Genomic DNA, 15,186 nt, shown 5'->3' with positions numbered 1-15,186 from the left:
TATATATATATATATATATATATATATATATATATATATATATATATCAAGAGACACGGTAGTGTCTCGCGCCAAGTACACGCGGAGCGAGACCGACCGTGACTCTTTTACGCGACGCGACGGGTTGCGAGTACTCGAGATGTTGAGATATATATATACCCAGATGGCAAAGCGTGTCTGAGCAAAATTACGCAAATCTGTGATTGTTTATGATGCTGGCAACTTGCCGTACATTTGCTTCAATTGATTTCGAGTAATTTAATATTTGAAGCAACACGCAGGCAACATTGGATATATGTATTGCCAGCAATTTGTCGGCAAGAGAGCAGCATCAAATTTACTTCGCGTTGCTAACAATATGACAGTATTGTGTGATCCTATGAGTTATTACAGCACCATAACAGCAACAGCTCGAATTTTGAATCAGACGATTTTAGACCGCAGCATAAGTTGCCAACAAGTTGCTGTACAAAATTGTTATATCGTGAAAGCATCAACTTGCCGACAAATGCGTTCTCAGTTGCCACAATTCTGACATCAACACATATTATGTTGTCGGCAACATGCCAGCAACAATGCAGACACGTTGCTATCTGGGCAGATAGCCAAGCGTGTCCCAGAAAAATCACGCAAACCTGTGACTGCTTATGATGCTGGCAACTTGCCGTATATTTGCTTCAATTGATTTCAAATAATTTAATATTTGAAGCAACACGCAGGCAACATTAGATATATGTATTGCCAGCAATTTATCGGCAAGAGAGCAGCATCAAATTTACTTCGCGTTGCTAGCAATATGACAGCATTGTGTGATCCTATGAACTATTACAACAACATGACAGCAACAGCTCGATCTTTGAATCAGACGATTTTAGACCGCAGCATAAATTACCAACAAGTTGCTGGCAAGTTACTATACAAAATTGTTATATCGTGAAGACATCAACTTGCCGATAAATGCGGACTCAGTTGCCACAATTCTGATAGCAACACATACTATGTTGTCGGCAACATGCCAGCAACAATGCAGACACATTGTATATCATCATCATTAACTAATGCGAATTAAAAATCGTTTAAGTAACATTAATTACATATCTTAAAATTTATATTAAAAAATACACTACATATTTCATGATATGCAGGGCACTATCATTATTCAAAATATTACATGTGCAAAGAGAATCTCCTAGAGAACTCTTACAATATTTGATCTGTTAATATGTTGCAACGTATTAATATAAAAGTAACAGAAATTATGTATACGTGATTATGATAACAAGTTATGATAATCAGTAATATTTTTTCTTGTATTTGCGATATCTTTCCACCTCGGATTGTCTTCGTAATTGATTTACAAGCTCCGTCGAGACGTACCATAACTTGTCAACGTTATTAAGCAGGGCCTCCGTTATTTGACAACATATGGCGGCCATGTTGACCTGGGCGGTCAGGTCGGCATGGTCTCGAGGATGAACGTACCGGGGTGGGAAGAGCGACGGTGCCACTATCATTGCCACATTGTGTATCGACATTTTGTTCGACGCCTGATTTTCGATAACCAGCTTCAGGAAATTCAGTAATGCCTCTAAGGTACACCGATGTTCGACAGGCAATAATAGCACTAGCAGATTAAGAGAATACACCAAGTCGTTGGGATTCTTGACACCTACGTACGAAATTGTTTTTTTTTTTATCTTCATATTATATACATGAGATATTGTGTAGTACGTATAATCTACTAACCGTGACTTTGATAGAAAGCATCGATCAACTCAACAGTAAGAAGAGGTTGTGGCAAATCTCGTAACAATTTTTTCAAAACAGCCGACAAATCGTGACACGGAGTACGTTCAAACAGCTTATCCATCTCTTTTGGTTTACAATAAAAATCTGTTTCTAGTTCCGTACAAATTATTTCCACCTAAATAATTATCATTTTAATAAATAATTATATATAAATAACAAAATATTTTATTTAATTTTACTTGTATGTACTTACTTTCTGCTTGTTGTAGGCCAGTCAAATTAGATCAAAAAAGGCTTCTGGTATGAAAGTGATCCAAACTTTTTTATTCCTTTTTAGACGTGTTGGGGGTGTTTAGAAAAGCTTATTTTTGAGTTGTCGTATCATGAGACCCAGAGCTTTTTGAGGGCGGAGAGGGGAACTATTTTTTGACGAATCGGAACGAGTCACCGCTCATTTTCTTCGTTTTTTCAAGCCCTACAACTTTCTCAGGAGCGAAAAAGTGCTATCTATTAATCAAAACGAGATAAATGCAAAAATTTTATTTTTCGGGGGAACCAAAATTTTTGTTTTTTTGCAATAACTCTGCGAATGTCGATAAAGAATGAATGACTAACCCCTCATTTTGTAGCTGAAGGGTTAGTCATTCATTTTTTATCAACATTCGCCGAGTTATTGCGAAAAAAACGAAAACTTTGGTTCCCCCAAAAAATAAAATTTTCGCGGTTTTTTGCATTTATCTCGTTTCGATTAATAGATAGCACTTTTTCGCTCCTGAGAAAGTTGTAGGGCTTGAAAAAACGAAGAAAATGAGCGGTGACTCGTTCCGATTCGTCAAAAATTAGTTCCCCTCCCCCCCCCTCAAAAAACTCTGGGTCTCATGATACGACAACTCAAAAATAAGCTTTTCTAAACACCCCCAACACGCCTAAAAAGGAATAAAAAAGTTCGCATCACTTTCAAACCAGAATGTCTAATTTGACTGGCCTATTGGGTGTAAGGGCACAATAAAGATAGAGAGACCGAAATATTTGAGGGGAAAAAAGATATAAAGGTAGCCAAAGATTGATTGCGAGATGATGCAGAAATGAGGAGGGAAATAGGTATTGACTGACGGAGAAAGGAAAGAAGTGCAAAATATGAGGCAGAAGGTTAATATAATGACACATGTAAAGGGCGAGGCTAGGATAAGAGTAAAAGATGTGCTAAATGAAGAAGGAAAGAGAAAAATAGTGGGATGGATGACAGAGATAGAAAAATTAAGAAAAGAATGTAAGGAGAAAAAAAAAGAATGAAAGAATGTGTAAGTTAGGAAACTTTGTAAACCAAGTCCTTTAGGCCAAATAGCCGAATCAATAAAGTTATTTATTGATCTATCTACTTACTTTTTGCTTATGGCCCCCAACACGAAGAATACCTTCTTCTTTTACTCCACGTTTTGTCAGTTCATTAAGGATCTTTTGAAATACTAATGGTATGTTATTTTCTTCACTTGTTAATTGACTGTCCCTGAGCAGCAATGTCGATAAAGAAACGCCAAACAAATTTCCAGCTGCAAATATGCAGACGTATGACGATCATAAAAGAATCATGGCACAAGAAAGGCAAGTATAATTATATTATATACTTTTCCTCCGTCGTTTATTGGGTTTTCGTCTCGTAAGCGGTATATTATATTTATCGAAAATCGCCGTTAACTCGAGCCATAAAAGGGGCTGCAATCTCGTAAAATCTCGTTGCGATAATAATTCTACATCTTGCCGAGCATAATCGTCATCGGTCATAAGATTGTCGGAAGACCACATTTGAGATTTGGCTTCGTTGGTTTTGCACATCTCCTCGAAACTAAGATGACCGTGTGATGATGTACGACTTAATGGACGAGCTATTAAATTTCCATCCGCCGGTCTGGTCAAGCCATATAAACTGCTGTGACTTCGTGTTACTGCTGCGTGATTTCCTGGGCTTCGTCTGGAATGTGAGATGACGATTAGAAGAAACATTTCGGGAATAATTTGAAATAATTAATCAATTATCCTAGAAATACCGAAGAGTCGATTCCTTTGGCACGACTAATTTTCTAACTGACTCGGTATCTAAATTCGTTACATCGTTAAGATCGCCATTATTATGCCTCTGAATTGGTCTGGCAATGTGTATTGTTCCCAATCTATGGTAGCTAGTCAACTGAATTCCTTCTGTAATAATATGTAATATTTTAAGTTTCAAAATAAAGCTACCGATTGCCTTAAAATTATTAAATATAAATGCAAAGGCGATAATACCAGAATCATTTGCGACATCCCCTCTCGACCAATTGCCGGTCCTCCTGAAAATTTCTTGTACAGGTACAGAAGTCGAGGCAGGCACTGGCATAGAATTGAGAGCTGTTGGGGGGACACTTGGTGTTCGACGAACCGTCGCTTTTCCTTCATGTGACGTTCGATGGAATATAGAAACAAAACTCGGAACACCAGCGCTTTAAACAATTAGAAACAAATTATATTACAAAAACAAGAGGTATCACATAAGAAATTAATCACAATAAGGCAATTTTTGGCGATCGTTTGGTATGGTTTGGTACATATACCAAAGTTGCTATTGGGGCTGGTGCAGTTTGGTACACTTTGGTTACTTATACCAGAGTCACGCCAAAAATCGCCTATAATGAACTTACTTTTGGTGTGCATCTTCGATCACAGTGACTGTCGGGGGTGAAGGAGGTGATGCATTTTCTGGCGTAGCGCCTTGAATTGAATCTAAAGAATCAGGAGTAGCGCTACGTGATCGTGTACCTGTGCTGGAGACCTGTATTTATAATTTATGAAAAATATATTTTATTTAATATATGTATACATACACACATCCAGAAATGTATAAAAGTAAATATAAATAATAAAATAGAAGTCGTTTTTGTTCGTCTCAACTGACCAAATAATTAATATATTTAAACTCACAACGTTTCGACCGTAATTTCGGTCCTTCTCAAGTGAGAAAATTAATCAAGCCATACATCCTCAAAAACCGCGTACAAAATATCCATTACGTCGCTGACATCGTGCCCTAACTACATCATGCATACGTAAAGCTAAAAAGTGAAATAAATTCACGATAGTCGATAAGATAAAATAATTGCTCAGAAGTCATAAGATAAAAAGTTCGAATAAAAAATAGAATTAAATTAAAGTAAAAAATGTACAAAGTAAAATAAAAAGCTTACATATTCTGTGCGACAAGACAAAACATAATAACAGTACAGCGTGGAACAAAGAACGTCGCAAGCCATATCTGTGAACACATCCGTACAGCGTGACAGTCGAAGTCATACTGAAATGACCGATACAATAAGCCCTGTCCCACTGTCAAGAAAACTTAAAGAACCATTCTTTTCTATTTCATATGTAAATTCTTTTACATTCAAGTACATTAATATCCGGCTTAACGATTTACAGACACGTCATAATAACAGTAATAGCTCTAGCGGTGACAATGTAGCCCGGGATTTTCTGAAATTTATCACCATACCGTATGTTAAGGGTCTCGTGACAGTGTTGGCCGTACAATGCGTGATGCAAAATTTAAGGTTCTCCTCTCCTCACCATTCCGAAGAAGTTGGATTGCATTATTAGAAGGGGGAAAGACAGGCTACCGAATCTTAAGCAGACTGAGTTGATATATAAGATTAATTGTGCCAATTGCAACGCTGCATACATTGGTCAAACAAAAAGGGACCTAGAGACACGCATTAAGGAACATTTCTGTGATATTAGGAAGAATAGTGACAATCATTCCGTGGTTAGTAAGCACCGTCTCACGCACAACCACGATTTTAATTGGCAACAACCGAAAATTTTATATAAGGAGAGACAATTTAAGAAACGAGAAATCTCAGAAATGTTTTTTATTAAAAAATGCGATTGTGTGCAATCAATCTTCAAAAAGACACGGAAAATCTGCCCGCGAATTACAACCGGGTGATTGGCGTCACTTAGTTTGCACTTTTGTTCTGCTCGTTTCTACCTGTGAACACATCTAGTTATTCGCTAATAAGCGAATAACTAGAACAATAGTATCGGTCATTTCAGTATGACTTCGACTGTCACGCTGTACGGATGTGTTCACAGATATGGCTTGCGACGTTCTTTGTTCCACGCTGTATATACTGTTATTATTTTTTGTCTTGTCGCACAGAATATGTAAGCTTTTTATTTTACTCTGTACATTTTTTACTTTAATTTAATTCTATTTTTTATTCTAACTTTTCATCTTATGACTTCTGACCAATTATTTTATCTTATTGACTATCGTGAGTTTATTTCACTTTTTAGCTTTACGTATGCATGATGTAGTTAGGGCACGATGTCAGCGATGTAATGGATATTTTGTACGCGGTTTTTGAGGATGTATGACTTGATTAATTTTCTCACTTGAGAAGGACCAAAATTACGGTCGAAACGTTGTGAGTTTAAATATATTAATTATTTGGCCAGTTGAGTCGAACAAAAACGACTTCTGTTTTGAATTTATATACTGGCGAAGGAAGCTACTTGTTTTGTTTTTAATAATAAAATATATCGAAGTTTAGGCATTATTTTGCGAATTTATTAAAATAAGTTTTTCTTTCGCTAACCTTTCTATTATTTTTTTATTTATATCTATTTATATCTTTTTTATATCTATCCCACACATCTGTATTTTTTGTATTCAAGATCACATAAAGATCCAGCCTACGTAACCTATGTCAAAGTGACGTCAAAAACTGGTCATTACTGATCCAATGACGTCAGATGATCAAATAATACCGAATTTAAAACATTTTTTTTGTAACGGTTTAATGATGTCGTACAAAAAACGTCTTAAGAGGATCCTGCAGCCGTATGATTTACCGACATTATCGTTAATCAATGGATCTTTTAATTGGCTTTACAGAATTGCAAGTTTTTGATCTAGAATTAAAGTCCGCACAAAAATCTAGGGTGGAAAACGTGATTTTATATCAAAAGCACCAAAAAATTAAAAATATTACTTATTGGAGCACATACACAGCTGTCACCTGACGACAATATTTGCTTAAAACAAAAATTCTACAGTTTATACGTACATAATGTTTATCATCCACCCTTGGGAAAACATGTAGGAATAATATCGTGTAAGTAGAAGTAAGATTCAATGCGTACAAAAAAAGATCCATCTAATAATTATTTTAGTAATGCAAATACGGATGCAGGATGACAAGAAGAGCAGCAACAGTAGTTGCCGGATCTTGCGTAAGATGGCGAGCAATCGAAAAAAGGACAGATGTCATTTCGTTAGACAAAGACAGATATAGGGAAAACAAAAATTAGAAAGGTTGACATTATCGACATCGAGGAAGTTCGCCAGTCACTAATTTTTTGTAAGACAATTGAAATATAAGAATGCTAAGGGCCAAAGCACATATGACAGTCGTAGTCGTGGACGTAAGTAACGCACAAGCTTTGGCGTATCTTTATTTGTCAGGTCGAGGACTACGACCGTCGTATATCGCTACGCCATGTTATGTGCTTTGGCCCTAACAGAAATTTAATAATGTTACAAAACATTACAAACAAATTTGTATTACAAATTAATTTTTCCTAAATATCTGTATATATAAATTGTATTATTATATTAATATTTATTGGAAATGTAAGTGTCGGGTCATCTGATAGATTTTTAACGTCTTGAAATGTCGTCATCGTGACATTAGTCCGTCATTTTCACGTCATTACATTCATCATTTTTGGTCATATTGTGACCAAATTCTGACGTCATTTTGACACCTGTCTGCTACCTAGGCATATTAGCACAGATCACTGAATCGGTCTTGATTTTAGTTAATGCAGTATTAAAAAGAATCCTACACACATCTTATGGAAAAATGGCCACCCGTCGAATTTGCTGAAACTGTAGTATGATGTAGTTCATGACGTCCTGATCAAAACCCCCAATGGGCCCGACTGTAAAAAAATGAACAGTTTCTGAGATACGAAGGGGGGGTCAAAGATCAATAATAATGCCTTATTTGAAAATTCTACCCTTTGTGTATATCGCAAGAGAAACGTATGCCCAAATGTTGTTCTTACAGAAAAGTTGCAAGTCAATTGGCTATAATTTTTAACCAATCAACTTGTAACGTTTCTGTAAGAACATTCCCATATACAGCACACAAATGTTGAATTAAAATCTCAAAAACATTTGCATTTCAATATGTGCAATATTGCATCAACGTTGCGAAATGTAGATTCAACGTTGAAAAGGCATTGCACAAACGTCTAATGTCCGCTGAATTGCATGCGTTGTAGACGTTGTTTCAACATTCAGAAAACATTGCTTGATGATCGAATGGGCTAGTGGTGATCTTCTAACGCTTCCTTCTTGCTTCCTATACTTGTATATAACACATCTTTAGTGTCCAAAAATCTTGTAATGATATATTAACTGACAAATATTAAAAACAATGCAACAATTAAATTGTTATATATTGATTAATATTTAACAGAACGTGTTTTTTTACAACTGTTGGAAGTTTTCTGAGCTCAGATTTATTCCTTTAGATCTAAAAGGAGCGCCGGGTCCGAAGACCCACACACGGATGTCGTAATTTTGCTTCGCTAGGAGCGCTTTATATGTATTGAAATTTACATACGAGTTGATCTTATAATACTGCGCCGTCTAGTGGTGTCGTTGCAAATTAGCGCGGAAAGATTAATAATTTGTTCAATGTTGTTTCAATGTTGTATCAACATAAAGAATCAATGTAGAAGAATCCAAATCAAGAGACACGGTAGTGTCTCGTGCCAAGTATACGCGGAGCGAGACCGACCGTGACTCTTTTACGCGACGCGACGGGTTGCGAGTACTCAAGATGTTGAGATAGGTTTAATGCTGGAAAGATATCTATACTTCAACATTCAACATTGCAACGTCTCAGCAACGTTGTTTCAACTTTTTGTGCTGTGTGGAATTTGCGCATACGTTTCTCTTGCAAATGAATTTAAGAATCGAGCCCCAATTCGCAATATGGCCACCTATGAAACTAATGAGATAAAACTTGGCCAGCGTGTTCACAGTTGAAAAAGTGTTTAATTTTCATTGGTTGGATCATCCAATCATCAACCAATCTTGCCTTTATTGGCTAGATCAACTGATCTTGCCTTCATTGGCTGGATCATCAACCGATCTTGAAATTCTGCCATTGTGTCGCACCGGAGTATGAGATCAGATGGCAATATAACGTCGGTGAGGGTAATATGGCCAAATCGGCAATATGGCACTCATGGTACGAATGCTTAAATAAAAATGAAATTCTTTTTCGATGGTGAACACGCTGGCCAAGTTTTATCTCGATCAGTGCACTAGTTTCGTAGGTGGCCATATTACTATTGTCATATTATCACACCAGGGCTATGCTCAAACACAAATACACACACATATGCAGAATCGCACATACGCACACAACACTGCTCACATATGGATATACATAAAGGGTAGAATTTTCGAATGAGGCACTATTATTGACCTTTGACCTTTGACCCCCTGTATCTAAAAAACTGGCCATTTTTTTATCTCGGGCCCATTAAGACTTTTGATCAGGACGTCGTGAACTACATCATACTACAGTTTCAGCAAATTCGACGAGTGGCCATTTTTCCATAAAATGTGTGCGGAGTTTTTTGTAGTTCCATTTTTAAAAGAATCAATGAGTATAAAATCTGGAAACATACGACCTTAAGAAAAAGATTTGTTTGTTATATACCATAATACTTGTTCTTTCGAGACAAATAATGTTTTTCTCTGACTTTTTTTTTGTATTATTAAAAGACGTTTAAAAAAAATAAGACGTTTTAATAAATAAGACATTTAAAATAGAAAATGAAATAAAACACACACACACACACACACACACACACACACACACACACACACACACACACACTCTCTCTCTCTCTCTCTCTCTCTCTCTCTCTCTCTCTCTCTCTCTCTCTCTCTTTTGTGTAACCCTTCTCCCTCCATACACATACATTTCCCATCTAACTCATTTTATAAGTATATAATTAATTAAAAATATTTTAATTGCTCAATATTTTAATTAATTTATCGATATACCTCTACATCTTTGAAGACATCCCTAATGTCCGGTTTGCGAATGCGTTGGCGCTGATTAAAACGTTGCTTAACTGTATGATTAAGCGATCTCACGCGACGTTTCACGGCTTCTGCTTGAACCCGCGACAAAGGACGCAAAGCCGCTCCCAATTCGTCAGGTTGTACCTCTCTGCCTGCTTTCCACGCTTCTGTTAATTGCCCTAAACCTGCTGCGCGTAACCATTCAGCTTCCTCTTCTCCTTCTGTATGAAAAAAAATCCAAAAATATTCATTCTATATATTTCAAATATATTATAAAATGTTGCATTGTAGCATGATAACATTTTTTGGTTTTTAGAATTCTTTTACATCCTTTTAAATTCTCAAATATAATCTTTAATTATAATTTTTATATTGTATGTATATAATACGTAATTTGAATTATCTCATAACACATACCGTCATAACTTCGGGGGCTGCACTCTTCGTCTAAATAATCATCCAGCATTTTTGTCTCCTCTATCATTTTCTGATACTCCTCCCAGTATTCGAGTAGGTGGTTATCACCTCCCGCGTAGGTGGCACCATATCCTCTATCCATATTTCTGTTTTTTTTTTTTATCCTTCGGGTACATATATTCACCAACTAAAGAATTTTTGGAGACATTTAAAAATATTTATTCCCAAAAATGCGTTCTTACTCCGGTATCTAAAAAAATGATATTAATATCATGTCACAAGTTTTGTTCCGCTTATATCTCATTGATGTCTTTCTCAGCCTAATCTCGAGTGATTCAGAGAGATAACATCAGTATCATTGATCAACATAGGTAAATGTAAAAAATTATCTCTATTATGAGTAATACCAGAAGTAGCATAAAAAATGCAATTGTTATTAATTATACAGTAATTTTTTGCAAAACACGGTATGAACGGCATGCAACTGCAATTTTTATGTTTTTAGTGATATTTTGCAGATTAAAACCGGACTCGAGATAAATTCCTTCGATTTATTACATCCACCGTTTGCTCAATTCTGATTTACTGAACACCTCAAACATGTTACCACATCGACTGGAACTTTTGTGCCTAATAATATTTTTGGTAAATTCATATCTTCACCGTTCAGTAAACTACGCATTAATTGTCGGTCTTGAAACACAGGCTCAAATTGAAGACTGTTTCAAGATCTAGCCTGACCGAATAAGGTACATTTCTATTTTACTTATGGTATTCTTATATCAATCAATTTTCACTTATTGTTCAAAGATGTTTAACAATTTTATATAAACAGATATTTAAGACATCTATTCGTATACATTTAATGGATATTTACTTTAAGTCTGTACAATAAACAGACAATACGTTCACGCCATTTGTAGGACTGGGATTAAATTCACTATATATTTAGAAATCCGAGTCAAATCCAATAATCAAGTATTTCATCTTCTAAAATTCGAATAATATTCATAAGAAGTAATATTTTATACATTGTACTCGCGAAATAATAGATGATCCCGACTAGTCAGTTTCGAATTTTAAAATAAATATTTGCAGGATTCAAAATGTACTTATAAGTAGTTTCTATCGCAAAGAATTAAATCTTTTACAAGTGGTACTCAAACTCTAAGAATAAAGTTGTTTACACAATGTATAAGTATGTAAAAATTTTAAGTAATTTTTATTATATACTTTTAGTCATATTTTTGTTATATTTAATTTCAACGATTAATAATCTAATATTTTTAATTATAAAAAATAATTGATATAAATAAAACAAAAATAATACATATAAAAATAATATATTATATATAAAAATAATAAATACAAATAATAATATATTAAAATAATTGACGCTTTATACAAACGTTTTGATTCGAAGAAATAAAATTTCTAGTAAAATACTCTTAAGAGATTCGAACATATTTGATCCAGATCTGAGTAGTAACACTCTTGTTTTTCGGGATACTCATAGAGGGTTCAAACGCATTTCGTCCAGGTTGAGTTTACTTGTAACAAAAGTATTTTACTTTTTTGAAGTAATCACTCAAACAAAGTCTTAAAGATGTCTTAAAGATATCTTTAAGACGTCTTATGTCCCGATTTTGGACATGCATTGTCTGGGCATAGAGAGTTCGAAACTACGCCACAGATTCGAACCATACTTGTAAGATACTTAATTCCATCGCTAATCACTTGCCATCAAAATTGGGGGAGGAAATACGCGACTCTGCGAGTACGAGTTACGCTGGAGGAATTTTATCAGGGCGCACAATCGGCAATTAAAGAGTGCAAACCATAATTTGCGACAGAATATCCTTCCCGAGTGATATGTCAAGCGATGTATTCTATCACATTCCACTAGCAAACACTTCGATCACGCACAGTCGCAGATCGTTCATTTGGTATCACGCGTATACTCGGGTGCAACTTCTAACTAACGCGCTCGTGAACGGCAGACGTCTCCTCGAGTGACGGACGGATGTAAGGGACGTAAGGATACGAGAAGTCGAGTGTGATTTATTCGCATACGCACCGTCCCTTCCTCGGGCCTCGGATAATAGGCAGCATGCACGCGCTTGTGTAAACACGCAGCCTCCGCGAGTCGCACGTACGCACAGACGCACGCACGCACACATGTACGTGTATCGAGATAACACCTTACGCGACGCAAAACATACGTCAAATATAATGTTTACAAGTGCATACCTCGCACGTATGTCGTAATACATAACCTAATTCATCACCTGCGACTTCCATCGACACAGTTGACCTTGCGACGACTCTTTCATGAATGGAGTACGGACGTCGCGAGCGAGATTCCTTTGCGGGGGAACTTAATGACGTATGCAGGCTCATCATGCTTCGAAGCAAGTTTCAAGATTCTGGAGGATTTAAATAGAGAGAGAGAGAGAGAGAGAGAGAGAGAGAGAGAGAGAGAGAGAGAGGGGGGGGGGGGGGGGGGGGGGGGGGGGGAAAGAGATGGAAATAATAAGCGTTTTTTCGCTCAATGCACTTTCGATCCAGCGAGGGAATCACTGGGAATCACTTGCAGAGACTAATACCGAGCTAGGTAGTGATCTTTCGAGGGGCTAGCCGCTTCCGAGAATTCCTAATATATTCCACGCGCGTTTACGCATCGTGTCGGAGATCGAATTGATCGGAGGCATGGGCGGGAACGAAGTTCAGGCATGTGTACATATGCATATGTATATATAAGCGGGGAGCACACACTTCTGCACAACGCGTAATGCGTAAGCATAAGAAAATTGATTGGTCTATGTCTTTATGCACATGTGTATGGACCAATCAATTTTTTTATGCTTACGCATTATGCGTTGTGCAGAAGTGTGTGCTCCCCGCTATATACATATGTACATTCGCACGGCGCCAACCGCTGCGTATTTCCAAACACGCAAACATGTCGTGGAAAAAAAAGAATATTTAAACACTGCCCAACAACCTGTTGCGCATACACGCGCGCACGCGCGGATATAGTGTATGTATGTACATACATACGTATGAATGTACATACATTACGTGTCTGTAATATGTAATATCTGCATGTATGTATGTAACATATGTATACATATACGTATATGCACCGTCACTCGCGGCATTTTTATCGTTCCCGAGTGACACCTGCACCGGCTGCACCGCGTCGATTTCAGGGTTGGACGCCATCTTCCATATCAAACGGTTGCAAGGAAGTGACTATAATTTTTTGTGCCACCGCCGAAATCGGAGATTCATCAAGTGAATGTAAACGCATGCATTTTTTTTATATGATAGACGATTGATAGTCTCTTGTGGGACGATTACAATAACTTTGGCCCCTCGAAATGTCAGTGGTTTTCGGGGGTATTTTTGGCGAGAAACACGAGAAAAATATTAAAAAATGTTCCGATAAAAAAAGTTTTCCGAGGTTTACCCCACCCGAACCGAGGTCTGTCATTGTATGGTTCGGGTTTTCAACTTTCTACGCAAACCGAGATCCACCCCCACCCAACTTTGCCTGCGGGGGAAGGGCGGTAGCCTATCGTAATCGTGTCCCTCTTGGTTGACATCACGTTTCGATATTTGATTTATGGCTTTAATAGACTACCCGCCCCCTTCGATTTTGATGAAATTTTATAGGTATGTATAAGTACCCTGCACTAAATGTAGTCGAAACCCACAGTGTTGAGTTGCGGAAATGCTTAGTTTCCGAGAAAAAAATTTATAATTATTTGGCCTAATCTAGGTTTGCCAAGATTTTGACATGAAAAAATAAGGTTAAATAAACTGCTGCATGTTTAGGGGACTCACCCTTTTAACGATCTTGACCTGAAGCGAGGTCTATCATTGATGTACGGTTCGGGTTTTCAACTTTCTACGTGAAGCATGGAATACACTAATAAAATGATATATTTTAACAAAATATTTTTAAATCCCAATTTTTTTATCACAAGATTATGAAAAATATGTTAATTTTGTCAAATAATTGAATTTTTTTCTCGGAAACTAAGCATTTTCGCAACTCAACACTGTGGGTTTCGACTACATTTAGTGGGTATACTAACAATAAGTATCAGTAAAATTTCATCAAACTCAAAGGGTGTAGTAGTCTTCTATAGTTTTACTCGACTTATTTTACAAGTAACTTTTTATTTTTATTTTCTCTTTTCTGTCATTTTATATTATCTATGTTTTACAATTCCTGACCACTTTTTTATCATTAAACATTTATTATACTTATTATTTATTTACTTCTTAATTTATTTGGCTGATGAAGACTTCGTGCTTCGTGTAGTCGAAACATTTAAATTTACTTCTTCTATTTGTTAATATACATATAGGTATTATTTAACTATAATATCCTTACTTGTTATTTTCTCGACTTTTTTTCTCTATATTGCATGCATTTTTGCTTTCTCTCGTAACCTCGTTCGTAAACCTCGTATATGGACCTTTAATTGCGTATAAAACTATAGGTCTAATCAACCAAATCTTAACAATTATATATGAAATAGGATATGAAATACAGATTTATATATGAAATACGGATTTATCTATAACTCAAGAACTAATCAACCAAATCTTAAAGAATTATATATGAAATATGGGTAGAAAAGAATATAATAGAATTAGTAAAATTGCTAATAATAAAGAAGTTACCGATTTCTGTCTAAAAAAATCTACGTGATTGCTCTTCCGCAAATTTTGAGATATCGAGTTAAATTTTTTTATGGATAAAGTATTATTAAAGGTAGGTTGTTATTGAATTTAGCGAGGATCGGTGAAGAGGTTACCGATTTTTACCTAAAAAGTGTATAAGTTATACATGTAATCTT

General features: G+C 36.1%; 1 protein-coding gene across 3 annotated transcripts; it reads right to left on the bottom strand.

Moving 5' to 3' along the window:
* Window positions 1–1,090: 1,090 nt before the first annotated feature.
* Window positions 1,091–12,797, bottom strand: LOC112467521 (rho GTPase-activating protein conundrum). Of its 3 annotated transcripts, none has more exons than XM_025036180.1 (10): window positions 12,390–12,797; window positions 10,313–10,562; window positions 9,875–10,116; window positions 4,425–4,555; window positions 4,033–4,226; window positions 3,795–3,945; window positions 3,375–3,718; window positions 3,133–3,299; window positions 1,747–1,924; window positions 1,091–1,669 (listed from the first exon to the last, which is right to left on the bottom strand). In XM_025036180.1, exons 2-10 carry the CDS (start codon window positions 10,452–10,454, stop codon window positions 1,293–1,295), a joined length of 1,926 nt encoding a protein of 641 aa, XP_024891948.1. In that variant the 5' UTR covers window positions 10,455–10,562; window positions 12,390–12,797; the 3' UTR covers window positions 1,091–1,292. The 3 variants fall into 3 exon arrangements, with proteins under 3 accessions (XP_024891948.1, XP_024891950.1, XP_024891951.1); XM_025036182.1 differs by having other exon boundaries at window positions 12,563–12,797; XM_025036183.1 differs by having other exon boundaries at window positions 12,601–12,797.
* Window positions 12,798–15,186: the final 2,389 nt, after the last annotated feature.

This window comes from Temnothorax curvispinosus, unplaced genomic scaffold, assembly GCF_003070985.1.
Source record: "Temnothorax curvispinosus isolate PA1 unplaced genomic scaffold, ASM307098v1 QBEX01017485.1, whole genome shotgun sequence".
In the NCBI taxonomy this organism is placed as follows: Eukaryota; Metazoa; Arthropoda; class Insecta; order Hymenoptera; family Formicidae; genus Temnothorax; species Temnothorax curvispinosus.
This window is presented reverse-complemented; position numbering and strand designations above follow the sequence as displayed.

Coding starts and splice junctions, on each gene's coding strand:
- LOC112467521 (XM_025036180.1), bottom strand. CDS start 10,454: ATGGATAGAGGATATGGTGCCACCTACGCGGGAGGTGATAACCACCTA. Junction 4,556..9,874: donor ATGTCTTCAAAGATGTAGAG/GTATATCGATAA, acceptor TTATAAATACAG/GTCTCCAGCACAGGTACACG. Junction 3,300..3,374: donor CAATAAACGACGGAGGAAAA/GTATATAATATA, acceptor GCATATTTGCAG/CTGGAAATTTGTTTGGCGTT.